The sequence below is a fragment of the Eleutherodactylus coqui genome, chromosome 3 (genome assembly GCF_035609145.1).
Source record: "Eleutherodactylus coqui strain aEleCoq1 chromosome 3, aEleCoq1.hap1, whole genome shotgun sequence".
Classification (NCBI taxonomy): Eukaryota; Metazoa; Chordata; class Amphibia; order Anura; family Eleutherodactylidae; genus Eleutherodactylus; species Eleutherodactylus coqui.
Window position 1 is genome coordinate 38,233,597 of NC_089839.1, and position 22,482 is coordinate 38,256,078.

The window sequence follows — 22,482 nt, forward strand, 5'->3', positions numbered from 1 at the left end:
TAAAGGATCTGGGAATGTTTAGCTTGCAGTAACAGAAGGCTGAGTGGAGACTTAATAGCTGTCTACAAATATCTGAAGGGCTGTCACAGTGCAGAGCGATCAGCCCTACTCTCTTTTCCACAAGGAGAGACTAGAAGCAATGGGATGAAACTGAAAGGAAGGAGACACAGATTAGATATTAGATAGTGAGGGTGATCAATGAGTGGAACAGGTTGCCACGGTAGGTGGTGAGTTCTCCTTCAATGGAAGTGTTCAAACAAAGGCTGGACAGACATCTGTCTGGTATGATTTAGTGATCCTGCACTGAGCAGGGGGTTGGACCCGATGACCCTGGAGGTCCCTTCAAACTCTACCATTCTATGATTAAGTTTGGCAAACTGCGCTGTGGGTAATGGAGGTCCAGTTGGGCGGTTTTGAAATTTCAAGATCGATCTGCAGCAAAAATCCACCTATGTTAAATAAGGATTCTATCAGCTATGTACACCCTTGAACTTTTTTTTTTTTTAAATGATGCAATTCTGGAAATGAAGACTTCTGTAATTGGTTTTCATGAAAAATTTGTCACGATTACTATTCTTGCATTGCTTTCACAGTCACTGCAGACTGGAGGACTGAAATCTTAGCATATTCTGCCAGAGTAAAGGGACAGCACTTCCCCTAGCCTGCTTCAAATGTGAATTGACTGCTTCTCCTCTGAGCTAGTCGGGTACGTTCACACATAGCGGAAATGTTGCAGAATTTCCACAGCATTTAGGCTGGATTCACACAGGGCGGATTTGCCGCAGCAGATCCGCCCACGGCAAAACCGCCCGCAGCCGCTAATCTCGGGATTAGCCAGCCATGTGGATGAGATTTCTCAGAAATCTCGTCCACACGGGACGGCTAATCCGCTGTGGTAAATCCGGTGGAAACCGTGGCTGCGGCCGGCGCAGCCGCGGTTTCAAAAGATGCAGCATGTCTATTTACTTTTTTTTTTTTGTTTATTTACATCGCGGCCGCGCTCTTCTCTATGGGAGCGCCGGCGACAACGGAAAAGCATGAGGCCGAGCTGCTTCAAAGCCGCCACGGCTTAAACCGCGGCGGTTCTCCCGGCGGAAATCTTGCGGTTTTTGCTGTTGCGAAACCGGGAGATTTCCGACGGGAATCCGCCCTATGTGAATGCAGCCTTACACAAAAAAAAAATATGTGTCAAAATCCGCACCATTGGTAAAGATTTTGACTAAGGCTGCTTTCACACAGGGCGGATTCCAGTCGGAAATCTTGCGGTTTGGCCGCAGCAAAAACCGCGAGATTTCCGCCGGGAGAACAGCAGTGGTTTAAGCCGCAGCGGCTTTGAAGCGGCCCAGCCGCATACTTTTCCGTTGCGGCCAGCGCTCCCATAGAGGAGAGCGCGGCCGCGATGTAAATAAACAAAAAAAAAAGTAAATAGACATGCTGCATCTTTTGAAGCCGCAGCCGCGGTTTCAACCGGATTTACCGCAGCGGATTAGCCGTCCCGTGTGGACGAGATTTCTGAGAAATCTCATCCACATGGCTGGCTAATCCCGAGATTAGCGGCCGCAGGCGGTTTTGCCGCGGGCGGATCTGCTGCGGCAAAACCGCGGCAAATCCGCCCTGTGTGAATACAGCCTAAGAATTCGGCACATATCTGCAGCCGATTTTAGCAGCTACAGCGCTGCCCTTCACCTCGCAATATCTGGCGCCTAGTCACATATCTGGCAGCCTCTAGCGAGCGCCGAGCTGCTGGGCAGCTTATGTCACTTGAAATTCACCTGACGAGCGCTCACTAGAGGCTGTCGGGTGGTGGGGAGCAATGTATTGTGAGGTGAGGGGGAGTGCTGTAGTTAATTCCTGATCAAAATCCACACCAATGGTGCAGATTTCAAACTTTATATGGAAGTTTACAGCGGAAATTCTGCAGCACTACAGCTAAGTGTGAACGTGTCCATACAGAGGGCTGTATGACAGCACTGGGGGATGGTAGAGAACATCAGGAAGACATAGAGCAGAGAAAACTACTACTACAGAGGGGTGTTATTTGCTCTGGGTAAATTTTCTACTTTTATCAGCAGTGAAGGGGAATAGATCCAGCAGCTACTCAGAGAGGACAAGAGAGCTGTGTAGCATTGAGTGGGTGTGGTTATGCTGCACAGCCTCTAAAGAATAGAGAGCAGGAGGAGCTGAGCTTGAGTGCATTTATGTGAGAGTCCAGCTGATTAATGCCAGAAACTTGAATGTAGGAGAGCTTTAAATCAAGTATGAGGCTTACTAAATGCATAAAAAGGGACGAAAAAAAAAAAAAAAAACTCAGTGCAAAATAAAAAAAAAAAAGGGTAGTGCATAAATTATTTTGGGCATGTCCTTAAGGGGTTAATCAAACTCATCCACTTTGCTTGTTCTGTGCTATACTGTGTATTTGCTGCACATAAAATCAGCAGTGGAAAGTCTACTGAATATATGAGACATGTAAACATGCCGCTCGTTCACATGGGACATAATGCTCTGCAAGACCCAGATGAATACTCTGCACCAAAATCTGCAGGTCTAACATGCGGCCTTCAATGTGAAACTGAAAATGGCAGAATTCTGAATCCAAATCCACATTTAGAAATTCAGATTTTGACAGTAGAATAATCTGCATCACTCTGTAAAATATTCTGTTACATGTGAAAGCACCCGAAGGGCTTCTTTCACACAGTTTTTTACGGGGTTTTTTTCTAAGGTTATGAGAAATATCATGAATTTCATCAATTTTTAAGTGTTCTGTGGGTGGCTTTTTTTTCCTACATAAAAATCTACGGGAGAAAGGCATCAAAATAACGTCAAACTTACAGGGTGTCCCGTTTTCTCCAAGGCGAAAAAAAACGCACGCACGCACACACAGAAAAAAAAAATTGCATGGAAAACGCTATGCAGATATCCATAATTAGCTATGAACCTAAAACCCCAGCACTACAAGGCAATAGTTCTAGCCACTAAACTTTCTTCTCCTTCCTCCTGCTGATCATCTTTATCTCCTTCTTCCTTTTTCCTTCCCTTTCCTTCTTAGAAGTCTTCTTTTCCTTCTAGGAGGAGGAAGAGAAAGTGAAAGAAGGAAGAACAAGCGCATGGTCGCTCAGCCATTAATGTTGTTGCATTGCCAGAGTTATAGGTTCAAATCTAAAATCAATGGCAACATCTTGGTAGGGTTTTTAGGTTCTCTTTGTGTTTCTTCTTCTTGTTGATCTTGTCACCCGGAGCAAAACAACCAAATGTGGTGGCTCAGTTGTTAGTGCTGCTGCTTTGCAGTGCCGTAGTCATAGGTTCAAATCTGACCAAGGACAACATCTGGATGGAGTTTTTTAAAGTCCATGCAGATATTAATCTTGATGGGATTTGAACTTAGTACCCCGGTACAGAAAGGCTCTAAGAGTCCTAGCATCCATCTAGGCCTCTTCACTCAAACGGTTATCCTCAACCCCCAGGATAGGGGATAAGTGTTAAGTTTAACCCGACTCCTTTAATCTTTTCCTATCCAATAAAATTTGCAGACCTGTCCATTCAAACCCAAATATTTATATAATTTGCTACTGGTAGCAACGGCAGACTTTTAGACAGCTCTTATAAGAATGTGAGCGATGGTTATTAGCATGTCCCAAATCATGGGGCCATAGGATAGGAATTCAAGTTTAAAAATGACAAGTACCAGGAGGTGTAGGATAAAGATTAAGGCGCAAGGCTTCAGCTCAAGAATATTTAAGTTCTTGCTTTCATTTCTAGTTCAAATATTATATGACAGCCATATGACCAAAAGTTTACATACCCATTTCTCAATCATATTCAGCAGGCTCTTATGGCCCTTTTACACGGGACAATACATAGATTTGATGTGTGGCGTTTCTGGCGCTAGCTTTGTAGCCATGTAGTATTGTAGTCAGGAGGAAAGCCAGAGGTCAGTATCAGTAGGTCTCAGTTTGGCTTTGCAGAGGAGCAGGCAGGAAAGTAGCTTGACTAAGACTGTGCAGCATAAAAATCATGCAAGGGCTGGGCTTTTATAATATGTCCAATCAGGGGTAGGGTAGGGCGGAGCTAAAACAGGGACTGGATAGCAGGAGCTGGGAACGAGGCTAAGAGCTGTCCAGAAGATCGGATAGTTCAACAGGGAGAGCTGCTGACTGGAGTACAGGAGCTCCTGGGTTCAATCCCTGACCGGATGAGGGAATCTCATTGTCGTATAGTCTAAGATGAGTTATAATGTGCAGAACATTGCAAACAGCAGTCTACACAGCGATCTTGCAAGGATAAGAGATAGAATGTGAACACAATGCAGTCCTGTAATACTTCTTTGGCACACGCTGCATCTTGCGGTGCCAGCGGGTGTGCATGGCATTTCACTCTTTCTGCATTGTACACCAGTCCTGCCCATCACTTGTTGGCCAGCAGTGTTTCTGAGTTGCACATACTTTATATATGAGGCACACATTGGCATCATTTTTGGCCATATCCGAGAGCAAAACTTTACCAGCCAGGCATGATAGCAAAACATCTTCTGCTCCAAAACATTAGCCGCTTCAGTAGTTACAAATAGCCCGCTAATAGTGTAAAGATCGGCACCGGATTAGCATAAAATCCCTTCTTTACGGTATTCGTTTTGAAAAACAGCATCCAATTAGATTAGGATTTCTCTGACATGACCTTTAGTCGTAGTCCAGCAAAACAGAGCAAAGCTCAACTTTTAAGAACTTAGAAAATGATTAGAGATGAGCGAATGTACTCGGTAAGGGCGATTTCGCAATTGAGCACCGCGATTTTCGAGTACTTCACTACTCGGGTGAAAAGTACTCGGGTGCGCTGTGGGGCGGGGGATTGCAGAGGGGAGTGGGGGGTAGCAGCGAGGAACAGGGGGGAGCCCTCTCTCTCTCCCTCTCCCCCCCACTCCCCGCTGCAAGCCCCCGCTCACCCACAGCGCACCCGAGTACTTTTCACCAGAGTAGTGAAGTACTCGAAAATCGCGGTGCTCGATTGCAAAATCGCCCTTACCGAGTACGTTCGCTCATCTCTAAAAATGATCAATTAATTGGAAAAAAAAAAAATCTAAAAAATCTCAGAGATGGTGGTGGGAGTGCCGCCTAGTGTTTAACCCTTTAAAGACCAGGTATATTTTTCAGTTTTTTTTACTCTTGCCTCCCCGTAACTTTATTTTTTCATCGAGATGCATGAGGGCTTATTTTGTTTCTGTAATGTGCTGTATTTTTTATGGTGCAATTTAATGTACTAAAACAAAATTTAACAAAAAAGGAAAAAAAAAAGAAAAAAAAAATGTATAGGATTTTTTTAAGTGGGTGAAATGAAAAAAAAATGTAACTGCACCATCTCTGTTTACTTTATTCTGCATGTTATTACGACTGCCGATACAAAGTTGTAACTTTTTAAAAAATGGCTTTTCATTTCAAGTTTCTCTGACCCACAACTCTTTCCTCCTTCTCCCCCCTCCCACAAAAAATCTAAACAAAACGAAAACTGGGTCTGTGTGAGGGCTTATTATTTTGCAAGGTGAGCTGTGTCTATGTTGGTACAATTTTTGGGCACATAAAACTTTTTCCCCCCTTTCTTTATATTTACTATTTTTTTTAGAAGATTGGGTGACCAAAAAAGTGTATTCATGGCAACATGCATTTTGTAAAATTATCACTACCTTCTATGTTCCTTAATAAGCTACAGAGTATAAATACACAGTTAGAAGGATGAGTTGTGATCTCCTCTATTATACCTGTGTGACAGGAGCAGAGTGATCATCATTAGCATCTGTCATAGGAGTGCCTGTATTCCCCTCTATGCACGTTCTGTGGCAGGAGTTGTTTAACAGTATCACATAAATTAAGAATCGGACTAGAAAATGAAACTGTAACCCCAAGTAGATTTGCACTGGTCAGAACTAGGATCACATGACCATCTGTGGAAAAAGAGGCCAGAAGTTTCAAATAGAAAGAAATAACTAAGTAAGGAAAAACTAGCTCACTTTATATTATATATATATATATATATATATATATATATATATATATATATATATATATATATATATATATATATATATATATATATACATATACATATACATATACATACACATACACTGGGGGATAGCTAAATAATAAATTAATGAAGAAAAAAAAAAAAATCACCAGAGTGGCCTTTAATCTTTTGTATTACATACTTCTATTTTGCAGTATGTTGTACTTATCAATGTTGCCTATCACGGCAAAGGCAGGGCTTCATAGGGATTTATGCAAGGCAGCCATGGGCACCTTTACTAGGCCCAGGCTGCCATGCTAAAAGCAGCTGACATCCGCCGGGTATAGAGAAGGTTCAGCTTTCAGGCTCGTTCCATGCAACTCTCATAACAAATATATACGGACAACCCCTTCAAAGTACACCTGCACTTTCAGATGACTTTACATGCACACAGCAGCATACTCTGAACATGCGGAGGAGAAATACTTCTGCTTTTTATGACAGTCTCACCAGGTTTTCCCCTTTGCATGCAACTTCTCTAATATTCAGTCTTCCCTGAACTGTTATGAGACTAGCTATTTTCCCATACACAAAGGGAAGCAAGATCTCTTCTTCATTCTCTTTCACAAACCCTCATAAGTAACAGCATCACAGAGTTCATTACACAGCAGCACTGAGCAGTGTAGAGGTGAATGCACCACTAGAGATAAATAAAACACCTGCAGCCACACCCGAGTCTCTCTACTTCTCCCCATCTCCCTTCTATGGGCAGCACCTACCTCCACTACCTGTTATCCCTCTTTGTGCCTCTCTTACTAAAGATGGACTTCACACGACAACAGGCAGTGGACAGCAAAATAGAGGGAATGGAGACCCCTAGTGGCCACCACTTGATAGGGATTTTTCAGCACAAAAATGCTATTGTAGGTACATCAAGTGATTTGCACTTTTGCCGTTCATCAGATAAGTGCAGTGACAATTCTATTATGGTTGACACTTTTCCAAGGGGACCATGGAGGAAAGAGGTATGATCTAGGGGTATGATGTACCCCTAATATTGTAACGGTGTGAGGGTATATATATATATTGCCATATGTGTTTTTTATGCTTTTATACCTATATGCAAGTTTTATTCAATTCCAAATGAGAAAAAACTTTAATACTTCGCCTTACATCAGATATGCCAAGGCTGAGAGAGATGTTCTAAGAAATTCAGAGAAGATACGGAACCAGACAAGGCCGCATGTACTTGGCCGATTTCCCAGAAGCGCTGGAACAAGATATCAAGATGTTCAAATGTACATGACTGTTATATGATTTTCACTGTCTCAGTCCGCAAATCCGGACTGCCCATATATGGTTATGAGCCCATCACCCCCTAGTGGTGAGAGGGCAGAGGGTATAAGATCTCATGTAATCTGTAATAAAGTGCGCAGTTTTTTCTCCCGTGTGAGGAGCTAGACCAGACTCCTGTGTGTGGTGTCTCTTCTTACGGCCGGCAACGGGGCAAGTGGGGTGGGCCGGATTGGTGTTGCACTTAGAATTTTAACCCTCATAAATGGCGCAACCAACTGGGGCGGTAAAATCGGAGCTTACAGCGCAATTCACCCGGATCCACGCTACTGAGAAACCGTCCTACTGCAAACCGAGCCTGATCAACTCACAAGAACTCCAGGTAAGACAAACATATATTTATGTTGTGTTTTACGCTGAGAGTCTTGCAGCAGGACTGACTATCTGTGGTTTGTGACCGGACGGGTTGGGTTAAGAGTTCTACACGGTAACTCGTGTGGGCTCCGGGTTTGCCGTCATGGACCACTGACCGTGATATGCGCACCAATGGCTCACCCAGAAATTAGTCTGTAGTTTATTTGTACTTTGAAGTCCGTAGTGTTTTAGCGATAGTGGAGATTGTTTGATTGTTTGTTGTATCTGCAGAATTTTTTTTCTCTTACTTTTCATTTAATCTCACAAGAGAAGGGACCCTCAGGTTAGTTTAGTTAGTTGTTAATGGTTTAGCAGAGAGGGATGCATTTTGTGAGATGTCTCATAGAAAGAAGGGACTTTCGGTCGGTTTGCCTTATATATGGGGCTAGCGATTTGATTTCAGAGAGATGCATTTTTATGGGACTGGTTCCATAAGGAGAAGGGACCCTCGGTTGTCTGCCGGTATATAAGGGGCTGACAATTTGAAAATTAAGAGGGATGCATTCTATGGAGCGTGTTATTTTTTGTTGTTTTTGTTGTAATATGCGTAAGATCTTATTAAAGAAGATAGAGCCCCTCAAGGGCTGCCGCCGTGTGGATGAATCTGTAGAATGTAAGAAAACTCTAATGAAAATGTGTGACACCGACCGCATGGCAGATTACAAAATGGTGTCTGGGAGGAGGTCTTTAGGACCGAGAGGTGCCTTGGAAGACCAAGGTTTGCTAGAAAGAGAGAGAGACAGTCAGAGAAAGTTACGTATATACACATTATTTGTTTAAGAAAGTATCCGTAAGTGAAATGCTGAAAAGTACAGTAAGTCATCAAGAGGGCGTCAGGAGAGTGTCTATTGAAGGTTATATTGGCAGTTAGGTAGGGGAGAGAAGTACAATGCATATGATTTTTTTTTTGGCAAAGAGATGGAAATGTGTATAATACAAGATAGATAATAGATAATGTATAATCCATACTAGGTGGATATATATGTGTATATATATATACTGTAAGTGCAAATAGTTAGCTGAAGGGGAGAAGAGTCTGTTGACATATAGCTGTGAGCTTGTGTTCAGTCTCCAAGGTCAGGAAGATAACAGCGAGAGAGAAAATGTAATAACATCCTTGGTTAATATCTTTGCTTGCTTGCAATGAATTGAAATGAATTTAATTAGTTATACTGTCTTAGTAGGCAGGGAAATATAGTAATTTCTAATATATATTCTTACTTATACAGGGGTTGAAAATGAATGTTGCAAGGTCCCAGGATATGTGTTAATTATGAGTTCAAATGTTTTTTCAATACGTTCTAAAACTTATTTCAGTTTGCGTTTCATAGTCGCGGAGAGATAACGGTTTGTTTTAAAAAAGGGTGGGGGCTTTCAGAATTCACTCAAAATTCAGGGTCACAGAAACTAAATACTTCAGCGTTTAATACAGCATATAATAGCTTCAGTAGATAAGAAATATAGAATATTTCAGTCACTCAGCAAACTTTTTCACATAATTTGTCAAAGATAGCGCTCATTCACAATCTCATCTCAATAGAATTATGTACTTTATAAAAATAATAGCACTCACCTCGGTGTTTTTCAGCTGATGTATGTATGTTTGTCAAACTTTTTTTGTCCGTGCATCTGTATGGACTGGTACACCTTTAAAGGGGGGTGACGGAGCAGACTTGAGCGCATGGATGGATGTGAGTTAGTGACCCGTGTTTGAGCTGTGGTGGAATGTGTGATGCAGATAATTGACTGGGGGTAAAAGTCCTACCCCATGCATGGGACTTTGCTTGGTTGAGATGTGGACGTGTAGACGGTTAAGCTGAAATTAAGTTGAGAAGACGGACGCAATGTGCCAATATCGAAGGGGTGGAGCTATATGATGTAATAGTACGTAATAATGTTTCATCCCTCCTGCACAAGGGAGGGGGGAGAATTTTGAGCAGCTAGTTTTTTTTCCTGTTTTGTTTTTTTTTCTCCTGTCTCAAATTTGATAAAGACTGCAGGCAGGAACAGACTAATAATGAATTCACTTAAAGGGATATCACATTTCAAATATTAGTAGATGTTTTGTAGATTATTCTTCCCCGTTGTAACTCATGTTTCTGTTATAGGTGCTAACATCTTACAGGCCTTATCTGCATCCATCAAATCTTTTTACAATGTTGTAATACCTTGAAACCGGGTGCTCTTGTTCCAATTGCGTACCCTGTTTCAAAGGGGGGGGAGGAGAAGGCATAGGTGATCTAGGTATTGCAAGTCAGCCATTTTTAAATTTTTTGCAAGTCATTTTTAAATTTTTAAATTTTTTGCAACAAGGTTCTGATCTTTTTGAAATAGAATATCAGCCTGATTGTCTAGCAGTGATGCAACAAGAAAATTTAAGTTTTAAAAAGTTACTGAAAGCCCTTGTTAATAATGCATATTTTGAGTTGTTTTTTATAGATGGTACCCAGGGTGATTGACGACTCCACACTGGATATACAGTGGTTACACAACAAGATGTCCTAAAAGCAGAATGTCTCCGCATGTCGCAGTACAAGAAGCGGAATTAAAAGCACTCACGGAGGCGTGTAGAGTGGAGGAAGGTAAGACGGCAAACATTTACACTGACTCCCGGTATGCATCTGGCATAGCTCATGATTAAGGCCCAAAATGGAAGGCCAGACAGTTTTTTACCACAGCAGGACAGCCAATTAAAAATGTTGCAGCGGTGCAGTCTCATGGAGGCCCTACTTCTACCTGACAAGGTGGAAAGCTCACACCAATTCCTACACCGGAGAAACAAGAGGCAACGCCATCACAGGCCACACAGCAAAGGCAGCGGCCCTCAAGCCGTGGAAGACAGAAGAAAAGAAGAATTTGACTAAACTTGGACTTTGATAAAAATCTTGGACTTTGATAATAATTTTGGACTTTGATTTGAACTTGGACTTTGATTAAAAAAAATCTTGGACTTTGATATGAACTTGGACTTTGATTATAGCTTTGAACTTTGACTAAAACTACAAATGGACTAAAAAGGGACGGCGTATGGTGAACAGTCAACAGAACTTGCTTACCATAGTCCCTGTGCCCCATAATGGCCCAGCTGACGCACGGAAAGACACACCTCTCGAAGCAGTAATGATGTCGACGCTTGAACAAGGACGGGTGGCTCCTTGGTTTTCTGTAGCTGCTGCATCATTTGTCCAGTTTTGCATGATCTTTGCCGTAAAGCAACAGGGCAGAAGTAAATTTGCCACATCACACTTGCCTAGACCACTCTACCCATTTCAGGGATTGCAAATTGGCTACACTCAGCTCCTACTTGTTGGGAAGCATGAATATGTGCTTGTTGTTGATTTCTTTTCAGGTTGGAGACCTACCCTGTTACCGAAGTAAATAAGCAGGTAATCGCACAGAAGCTCCTGAATGAGGTAATCTGCAGATATGGGGTACCGGAAGTGATTGAGTCAAACAAAGGTACACACTTCACAGGTGAAATAATGCAACACATCATGTCTGCTTTGGGTATTTTCTAGGCTTTTCACACACCCTACCATCCGCGGAGTAGGGGGAAAGTAGATACAAAAGACAATGGAGGAAAATGGTAAAATTTTGAATTGAGTGTCTTCCATTAGTTTTTCTTTTTCCTAGGAGGATACATGCCACAGTATCAGAGTTTGGGGAATGATTTTCTTGTTAATTTTGTCATAGGTTTCTCCAAGGAATTGTCAATAATGCATTCTGTAGTCTCTGCTTTTATCCCAGGTCCTACAGATGAGTGTCACTATCTAAAACCAGGTGACAGGGTCCATGTGAAAAAGTTTGAGAGACAAACCCTGTTTAAAGGTCCTTACCAGATGTTGTTCACCATCCCAACTGCAGTAAAGCTTGAAGGAAAGCCCACTTGGCACTGAAAAAACTCATGATCCTGCATATCCTTTACATGCTATAATGTGGTATAATTCCTCCAACACACACCTTTGACTACTGTACACTAGCCCCTGTTTCAGAACAAATTAATATAATCAAATGTGCAATATGAAGCCTACACTGAGGGTGAGAATCCAACACCGCATCCTGCTAAGAGAGACATTGACGCTCCAGGTGGTAACTTTGATCCACATGTACACATAGATACAATAGGAGTGCCAAGGGGGGTGCGAGATGAATTTAATTCTAGAGATCAGGTTAAAGCAGGTTTTGAGTCCTTATTTGGTATTGTCACTGTTAATAATAATGTAGATTGGATGAATTATATCTTTTACAATCAGCAGAGGTTTGTAAACTACACCAGAGATGCTTTGCAAGGTTTAGCGGACCAGTTAGGGCCCACTGCATCCATGGCGTTCCAAAATAGAGTGGCCGTGGATATGGTTTTAGCAGAAAGAGGTGGGGTATGTAATTTCATGTATGTGTATTTTCCCTTTGATCAAAGAATATGAGTAAGGGACTGGATAATGTGACCAAAATTTCCCTTGTTTGAAAAAAATGAAGAGCCAGTTCCGATAATGCCAACCAGGTACGTTACCAGAAGAATGGAGAGATGGACTAGTACTGTGTCTGCCTCAGTCTCATAAGATGGACTGTCAGTGGACTTCCCATTTGCCTAGGGAAAGTGCAGAAGACCTTAGGTTCCGGCGAGGGCACACCCTGTGGGGTGTTAACTTGTACAGATAGAGGGTATGGAGGCCCGGAAATAAGCCCAGGGAATCCATGGCCTCCTTCTGAGGTTAGGTAGGGATCCCTCCCTTTTAGGAGTAGGGACTTACGGGCAGTGGAGAAACCCTGACGCAAGGGAGAGACGACCGAGGAAGAGTGCAAAGTCTGATGCTTGATCTCCATATTAAGTTTTTTAGGGGGGTTTGTGAGGGTATATATATATATTGCCATATGTGTTTTTTATGCTTTTATACCTATATGCAAGTTTTATTTAATTCCAAATGAGAAAAAACTTTAATACTTCGCCTTACATCAGATATGCCAAGGCTGAGAGAGATGTTCTAAGAAATTCAGAGAAGATACGGAACCAGACAAGGCCGCATGTACTTGGCCGATTTCCCAGAAGCGCTGGAACAAGATATCAAGATGTTCAAATGTACATGACTGTTATATGATTTTCACTGTCTCAGTCCGCAAATCCGGACTGCCCATATATGGTTATGAGCCCATCACCCCCTAGTGGTGAGAGGGCAGAGGGTATAAGATCTCATGTAATCTGTAATAAAGTGCGCAGTTTTTTCTCCCGTGTGAGGAGCTAGACCAGACTCCTGTGTGTGGTGTCTCTTCTTACGGCCGGCAACGGGGCAAGTGGGGTGGGCCGGATTGGTGTTGCACTTAGAATTTTAACCCTCATAACGGACTGGAATAGTCTTTTATAACTACTTTCTTGCTTATTCTGCTCTTTTGAGCGATAATTTACAACAGAGATGGAGGCCAGAAGTAGGAGAAGTTCTGCATTCAGAAAACTTTAGCTTTTCACGGTTTGGAGAAATAAACTTGCTTGTTGCTCAAAATGTAAAATCCTTTCTGCATTTCATAAATGTAACAGAGTGTTCTTTTACAGAAAAACATCGGTCTGGTGTGAGTTTTCCATGGAGACTCCTACCCAGGGGTCAGATTCTGACTTATGTTCCCAAGGAAACACTAGGCTTCTTTGCTCTCCAGAGAGCGAAGACATTTATGTCCCCCAAAGAGCCTTAAGATCCATAAATGGAGACGGTAAACATTTTACGGCTTCTCCCTTAGGCTGCGCAGCTAAAATTAAATCCCCAAAAAATGTATTTAACGTGTTCACAGGGGAACAACATGTTCAGAAATGCGAGACAGTGACAATTGGAAACGCTTTCTAGGGGACCTCTATAATCCAAGAAAGTCCTAATCGCTTTCTAATGCTACCCAGGAGACGCCGCCACGAGCGTGCGGCTGACAGCGACTGAACCTGTATGGGCACCATCACTGTACAAATGGGGAAGAGTTTGGTATCGGCATAGGTTCCAGGAGTATTCTCCCAAACTGCTTCTAGATGAAGACAGTTATTTAGGAAACCCTTAACCAATTAAGGACCAGGTACTTTAAATATACGGCACCCGATCCTGGCGTTTAACACCGCGCCATAGTTAAAATATGGCAGGGGATTATAGCTCCTTCAATGGGGCAGGTTGGATGCCTACTGACAGCCAAATACCCGGAGGAGAAGACCGTTTATAATTGTCCCTTCCTTCTCTTTTGCAGGCTACAAAGAGCTCAATGACTACAAGGTAGAGGATACAGGAAGCATCACTGCAGTTTCCTGTATAGGACCCGACCATCGCGTGATTGCCGACGACCCCAGCAGTGTAAGGGAGCCAGCCGGAAGACGCGCCTGAGCGGTGGAGAGGTGAGTATGTAATTTTTTTTTCACTAGCTCGGGATGATTTTTATGGAAGGGCTTATATTTCAAGCCCTTCCCCGATATTAATGCTGCGGGGGTTACCTACAACCCACTGCTTTCAATGGGGGTGGCAGCAGCAGCGCTGACCCCATTGAAAGCAATGAGATAGCATTCTGGACTTCTGCCACAGCTGTGGCAGAGGATTCCACGATATGCTCCCAATGTTTTCAATGGGGCGAGCACTGCTGCCGCCAACCCCATTGAAAACACTGAGCGATATTGCAGATTTCTTCTCTGCGATGCGAAGCTGTACTGAAAAATTGCAAATCAGTATGAAACCATTGAAAATCATTAGTTTCATAATCATCGTTTTCGCATCGCAGGGAAAAATATCGCTAGTGGGTGTTCACCCTCATTTGCATATATTTCTCAGAGGATCAAGCATGGCCTTATAAAAGTCTCCTCACTCACCTTCTAGGGTTCTCCTCAAGGAGACAGGATACCCTTTCCGATCCACATCGTAGGCCTCTCACTAGTCAAACTAGAAACCTACTGCACACTGATGAGGGGCAAAAACCAGAAACAGCTGTCTGTGTATGGTTTCTGACTTCGATTCAATTGCCAATCATTATTATGAAAACGTGTATAAAAGGGTCAGACATTGATTTGCAGGAATGCTGCCATCCAACAGATGGCGCTGTAGAGGTATTGTTCCAGCTTCCTTATTTGCAGATTTACAAGTGTAATGTGACCGGACTACAACCCCACTGTATCTGTAACATGGCAGATAACAACGACTACCCGTTAGTGAATTAGAATGGATGTGGTATATTAATGCAGCTAGTACGTTATAGAGGAGGAGAAGCTGAGCAGATTGAATATATATTAGGGGTGCAGCTGCATTTTTTAATGTAGTTTTTAAGTAAAACTGCAGAAGAAGTGGAGAGACATTAGGTTGGTCAGAGCACATAACACATCTACGCCTATTTTGCAAGCATAGAGAAAATGTATATCCAGAAACTAGCAGGAGAAAGAAAAAAAATACACAAAAAAATGCAGGTTACACGCAACATTTTTGCTTACATGACGTGTAAGACCGGATTCACATCTACATCAGTACCTCTGGCCGGAGGTTCCGTCGTAGATCCGGCCTAATATACTGGAAGAAAAAGCGTTGCATGCAGAGTTTTTTCTCTTCTGTCTAAAAGCTAAGCAGAAACTGAACGAACCCCATTATAGTCAACGAGGTCCATCTGGTGCTCCTTGGTTCCGTCCATTGACAAAAGCGGTCGGCCGCGGGGATTCGCCATTCGGGGAACAGGAAAGCGGAATCCCTGATGCAGATGTGAAACCACCCCAATACAGTCTGGTAAAAAGGGGTTAGTATAACAGTCTGGCTACCCACTAAGTTTCAGTTCGATCAGCTCATTTTCAAAACTTGCATTCTACTAGTATAAAGGACTAATTATAGTTTAACCCTTTGCAATCCAATTTTGGATTCAGGGTTTCCTAGGGGGCTTTCTCTTTCTGCCATTATACAATGGCGCCATCTGCTGGCTAGAGTCAGTACTGTGGTATGGGACATGCTGGAGAGACCCCCGACAAGAGAGCGGCCAGTTATCCACAGTAAGAATACCCTGCCGGCCGTCTTCCGACATCGGAGCTGTACAGCCTTCAAATCAGAATGTCTTTAGACGTCAGACAGTGGATTGGAAAGGGTTAAAAAGGCGTTGTCTGAGTATAAAAAAAACCCCAAACATTTAACATGTGATAAAACTACAAAGCAAGCAGTACTTAACTCTCAGCTCGATATCACGCTCCCCCGAATGTAGTCCAAGGAGCGAGCTAGCATTCTCAAGAAACCTGAAGAGTGGCACAATGAGAACTAATCAAGGAAAAGTAAGGACGGGTTGCTGACTTGAGACTTTATTGTTTGCATTTCTCAGTATTCGCCTCCAAGAATAAACATACCTGAATGTTATACAGATATTAGTAAGATTAGAAAGAAAGTACAAACCGAGCAGTGGAGAGCAAATGGAAGCCACTGCAGTCTATTTTATGAGGTTCCAAGGAATCACTGAGCCCTGATCACACGTGTTGCACATGTGAACTCTCAACCAATCACAGGCCTGCGTGGCCATAGAAGAATCACCACTGAAGCCTGCGAGTGGCTGAGCAGTCGTGTACACGATGAACGGCATGTGACTGCCTGCCACTTCTTGTGGGTTCTGTGCGGCGGGTATCAGGGCTGTAGCATTGACTGGAGAGAATTGTAATAGATTTTAAGCACTTTAACCCCTTAAGGGCATGGCCTATTTTGGGCTTAAAGGGGTTGTCTCACGGCAGCAAGTGGGGTTATACACTTCTGTATGACCATATTAATGCACTTTGTAATATACATCGTGCATTAAATATGAGCCCTACAGAAGTTATTCACTTACCTGCTCCGTTGCTGGCGTCCCCGTCGCCATGGTGCCGTCTAATCGCCCGATTAGACGCGCTTGCGCAGAAGGGCCTTCTCCCTTCTGGTCGGTCCGGGCACGAGCGGCGTTCTGGCTCCGCCCCTTCTACGCGTCATCACGTAGCTCCGCCCCGTCACGTGTGCCGATTCCAGCCAATCAGGAGGCTGGAATCGGCAATGGACCGCACAGAGCCCACGGTGCACCATGGGAAAAGACCCGCGGTGCATCGTGGGTGAAGATCCCGGTGGCCATCTTGGAGGAAAAGAAGGAAGAAGTTGCAGTGAGGGGATTCGGGTAAGTAAAATTTTTTTTTTTAATTTCAACACATCCCTTGGGTTTGTCCTGCGCTGAACGGGGGGACTATGCAAAAAAAAAAAAGTTTCGGCGCGGGACAACCCCTTTAAGGATGCAACAATTTTTTGGTGGATTTTCATCTCATTTTTCAAAATCCATAACTTTAATTTTTCTGTTGACGCGGCCGTATAAGGGCTTGTTTTTTGCGTGGCGAACTGTAGTTTTTATTAGTGCCATTTTTGTGAACGTAGACTGTATTGTAAAACTTTTATATAAATTTTTCCATCATAGCAGGGAGAGAAAACGCATCAATTCTGCCATAGATTTTTTTTTTTTTACAGCATTAATCATGCAGCATTAATGACACAATATGTCTTTTCTGCGGGTCGGTACGGTTACAACGATACCAAAAATTCTTATTTTTTTTTAGGTTTTTCCACTTTTCTGCAATAAAATCCTTTTTCTGGAAATCATTTTTTTTCTTAAATCACTGCATGCAAAGTCCTATAACTTTTTTATTTTTCTGTGTACGGAGCTCTGTGAGGGCTTATTTTTTGCGAGACGAGCTGTAGTTTTTATTGGTACCATTTTGGGGTTGTGAGATACTGAGGGGCGTGATAGTGGATGGTCGTTATGTTGCCCCTAGGTTCTGCTATTATGCCTAGTGGGGCTGGAGGAAGTTCATGTCCCACTGTTTGAGACATAAAAATCCAGGATTGCAATGTAATCTCTAGCAAGTAGTTGCTGGAGATGTTTTCTTTAAAAGTCTTTGGGCCTGGATTTTTGGAATGGATGGCAGGTTGGTAGTGGGGCAGTTGATTACACTTCCTCAACTCCAGGTTGAGGGGCAAGGTTAATCAGCACAGGTGTTGAGGGTGGGCCAGGAAGAGGTGCTCTGGTGCAGGGGGAGACCGGCTATTGGTGACAGCTGGCTCCCGAGGCCGGATAGCGTGAGATCTCTTATGATCTCGTGCTATCCTAAGGGTGTAACTCTACGCTCTGTTGCGCCAAGTACCTCCCTGCCAAGACGGAGCTAATTCATGGAACTTAGCCCCACCCCCGTCCCACCTCCTCTCATTGCAAATTTTGCAGAGGGGCAAAGAGGGGGTGGAGAGAAGGCAGAGAGGGGGCGGGAGCTCAGTGCACTGCTCCCGACTCCTCCAGCCTCCTCCCCCTGCAGAGAGGGACGCCGTATATCGGTCAGCGTGAATACCCGGCCGATATACGGTCGTCTGAATACGCCCATAGGGTGAGCAAATAAAACGTAATTCTGGCATTGTGGTTTTTTTTTGGACAGTGTTCATTGTGCGAGATAAAAATAATACGACACTTTGCAAGTTTGGGCTTTTTCAAACGCAGCAATACCGATTATATATTTTGTTTTATTGTTTTGTGGAGGAAAAAAAAAAATGAAAAAAGGAGTTTTTTGACATTTTTTAACTTTTTAATTCCTTTGAAATTTGACATTTTCTTTAGTCCACTCAGGGAACTTGTGAGGATTTGTTTACTTCCACAATGTACTGCAATACTTCAGTACTGCAGTATATTGTATCTTTTACGTGCACATATTAAGCAGTCATGGGCAGGGCTTAATATGGTTAGCTGCCTGGCAGCATTCACTAGGCCCAGAGCTACCACTGGCACCCCACAACTGCATGACAGGGGGGCTGATAGGGAGTTAGAGAGGAGACCACGCTCCCTCCAGCCATTAGGAAGGAATTTGTTTTCCACTTTATGACGAATTGGGTCTCTGCCATCTAAAAGTTGCTTTTGTTTTCCTCTGGATGAACCGGGGTTTGTAAATTATAAGGTTAGAATGTGTAACAAATTAAATAGTGGTTGAAAAACAAAAAAAAAAAAAGCAACTTTGAAAACTTTCCACAATTCACTACATTGTCTAGTAGCATTCCCTCCAGAAGGCATCTGCAGTGCTATAGGTGTGGGTGATTTCCTTGTATTGAGCTCAGGAAGAACAAACAGTCAGTGACAATTTCCTGCTAATCAGATTTCTAATTCTCCGGTCTGGATTTTTTAAATGCTCTGGGATATAATTACCTGCAGCCGCCCTGACTAATGTGGATGGTAAATGGGGTTTATTTGTGGCCGTGTTATCTGCACTATTGTTTGTGCACTCAGCCGGCTGCAGCAGGAAGAAAACATGGAGCCTCCTCACAGGATATGAAGAAGACTTCACAAGTGCTCCTCTCCAGCAGGGAGACTTGAGACTAAAAAGTTCTGCACATGTATGTTCTGCACATGTATGTTCTGCACGGCTCTCCTGCTCAGTCAGGATGACAACCTGCTCAGCACCGACAAGTGCAGGACAAATGTTCCTTCCCAGCGACTTGCTGCAAACTGTAAAGTTTACTTACACTATGCTACCAAAAGTAATTTATTTCCGTATGTTAATACTTCGTGGGGCTCCTTTGGCCCTAATGACATCAGATACTCTCCGTGGCATACTTTCTACTAACATCTGATACACTTCAGCTGGTATTTCCCTCCATTCATCCTGCAAACATCTGGTGAGTTCTCTCAAAGAAGTTGGATGCTGTTCATATTTCCTGACCCGGCTTTCCAGTTTGTCCAAAGATGTTTAGGATGGGACTCTGCAGCCGGTCCAATCAGGGAACATCTATATTGTCAAACCAATGTAAAACAGCGCTGGATCCGTGACAAGGTGCGTTGTCTTGTTGGAAGTATGGCCGACCATTCCCAGAGTATTACCACATTGTCAGCAGCACATTATTAGAGTGTCAGGGTACACCTCTCTATCACGGTTCTTGTCACTACAACCAACAGACCGAGACCATGCCACGCAACACATCCCCGAACCTTAATGGGCCCTCCTCTGGTTTGTAGATGGAGTAGTGCAATTTGTCCCTTCCATTTCTCAACTGTCCAACAATTATTAGGTGGGCCAATGCATCTAGTTTGACGGAACTCACCAGACATTTGCAGGGTGAATGGAGGGTAACAACAGCTGAAGTGTATTAGATGTTAGTAGAAAGTATGCCATGGAGAGTATCTGGTGTCATTAGGGCCAAAAGGAGCCCCATTAAGTATTAACATACGGAAATAAAAACTACTTGTTCAGATGTCCAATTACTTTTGGTAGGATAGTGCATGTGATCTACCTCCACTGTCCAATGCCACCAATGAGAACCTAAGAGAGAGAGGAGCACACAAGCTTCTTTTACAGGCCAGTGCTTCCTCATTTACCTCACCTCAGCTGTCACAGCAATGAGTGATAAGGAAGGATGTCTACAGATTGCACAGCGCCCGTTATCAAGCAGGAGAGGCTCAAATATATGAATAAATTGACAATTGGGCGATACAATTCTCCTGTCAGCGCTGACTCATCAGTGTGTGTAAAAACACTTTATGGGCGAGAAAAACAGTAACACCCACTTGTCAATGTATCTACGCACTGCCAGGAGGAATAACAAAGGAGTAACACAAAGCAGAGCATTATCTACAATGACCCTCTGGTTTCAGGACAATAGGAGGAGGGGTATATTACCTGCAGTTGTTCTTCTCGGCCGCCCCTCCAATCCACCTGTTCAAGATGGCCGCAGCAATTGTCTACAGTATCAAATGCACACTGCTCTCTGATTGGCCAGTACTGATCACATGAGCAACTCTAGCCTATCAGAGATTGGTGAAGTGCATAAGTAGTCTAACACGACCAATAGTACACTGTGGAGAATAGGAAGTCTGAACATTGAGTCAAGCCTCTTGGAAGGTCCAAAAACAGGACCTGGGACAGAATTTTATCCCCAAACCAGAGGGTTGCTTTAACCCTTTCCAATCTAATTTTGGATTCAATGAATAATTAAAAAGATTCCCACCTTCACGCCAGGTTGTGCTTGCTCTGGTTAGTTCTTTTACTTATGTCTTCTTGACTAAGCAGGGGTAAATACACGTCCGATACCATTCGATTCCAATGGTTGTTTATCCATGAAACGAAGAGAAGTCATAGGAGCTTGGACTTGTGTGAACAATGTCCTCTGCTTTATTGAAAATAGTGCTCAACACATCAAAATCACTACATACTCATGGAGAACGCGTTTCGATCTCCCCAGAGATCTTGTTTCGATCCCCCCATTTCGATCTCTGGGGAGATCGAAACGCATTCTCCATGAGTATGCAGTAACTTGGATGTGTTGAGCAGTATTTTCAATAAAGCAGAGAAAATTATTTACACAAGTCCAAGCTCCTATGACTTTTCCTAACTTTGGATTCAGAGTTTCCTAAAAGGCTTTCTCTTTTTGCTGTTGTACAACGGTGCCATCTGCTGGCTAAAGCTAGTGTGTGTGGGCCAGAGAGGCTCCGACAGCGGAGTGGCTGGCAATAGACGGTAAGAATACCCTGTTGGATGTCTTCCGACATTGGAGCTGTACAAGCTTCAATCAGAATATAGGAAGACGTCAGACAGTGGATAGGAAAAGGTTAAGAACGTTCCAGAATTGATGTGGTCATACTGTTAGATGACAGCTATCTCCTCCGACGTCTCTATAAACCCGTACATGCGTCACAGCGCGCACTTCTATTTTGAACAGGACAGCCCTGCCAGGAAGAAAATAAAAAGACTTTCACGCGGCCAAATGAAATCAAAACAGCATACCAGTATAAAACAGCGCATTGTAAAATAAAAGTATACACAGTGTGATGCAAGAAGCATAAATAATAGAGCTGGCGTGGCGACAGAAGACTGGATAATACATCACACAGTCCTATAAAACCAGCGTAACTAGTATCTACATGTAGCGTCTAGTGACAACTGCGTGCAGGACACAGACAATGGCGCCCGCTCCTTACCTTGTCTTTCCCTTCGATCTCCATCTCCACGATGGCCGTAGAGCTGCTTCCTTGGTCCGTGTGTCGGGACTGCGACTTGACATCTACCCTCCACTTCAGGCTCTTCAGAGTGTTTTCCCATCGGCTTTGATTGATCACGCTTTCTCGAATTTTCTTCTTGTGATTCTTCCAAAATTTTGCGATGACCAGAGATTGGTCTGCGGTGATCCCGCCTTGTTTTTTAGTCTGAGCCGTCAAGAAGGCGTCGATCTGGTTCAAATCCATATCAGCAGACACGATGGACTGAAAACGGAAACAGGAATGAGTGATAACATGGGGCATTAAGTGTCCAGGAATCAGGAGAACGCAGAGCATACGCCATCCTACCAAAAAGCATACGTTTTTTTCACACAGATCCAGGTCTGTGAGGAAAAACAATAACAAAGAAACAAAAAAAAACAACTCATGGCATGTTCCGAAATCCGCACACAAAAGCAGTGGGCTCCATTTTCTGCATATCGTGCGCAAATACGCCCGTGTGAGGGAGTCCAGGGACAGATTTACTATTGCACATGCTTTACGCCACAGTCACAATGTGTTTTAAGGTACTTTTAGTTACTTTTTTTCATTGTGTCCGATACAAGGGTATTCCTTCGTAGAAAAGGGGAATGGCCTGAATGACATTGTGTGTCAAAAATGGTGCAATTTTTGTTGTAAACCAAGGCCACTCCCACACATGAACGCGACTAACAGGGTGTTTAAAAAAAATACAACTAATAGGTGGTGAAAAATACGTTTACTAGGCAGTTTGAAGTCAACAGATTTATCATTCAGCAGATTCACTGTTATAAAGGTGGTACATTTTAACCCCTT

At 43.2% G+C, this 22,482-nt stretch overlaps 1 protein-coding gene across 2 annotated transcripts in view; it reads right to left on the minus strand.

Annotated features, from left to right (window-relative positions):
- Positions 1–22,482, minus strand: part of COMMD1 (copper metabolism domain containing 1) — an 82,531-nt gene that overhangs the window by 35,413 nt on the left and 24,636 nt on the right. The window contains exons 2-3 of one of the 2 annotated variants that reach the window (XM_066594483.1): positions 21,631–21,912; positions 15,852–15,916 (exon numbers count right to left, since the gene is read on the minus strand). In XM_066594483.1, coding sequence (XP_066450580.1) covers positions 15,908–15,916; positions 21,631–21,912 — 291 coding nt within the window. In that variant the 3' untranslated portion in view covers positions 15,852–15,907. Of the gene's footprint in view, positions 1–15,851; positions 15,917–21,630; positions 21,913–22,482 lie in introns of those variants that run through there. The other variant, XM_066594482.1, reaches the window with a different exon arrangement.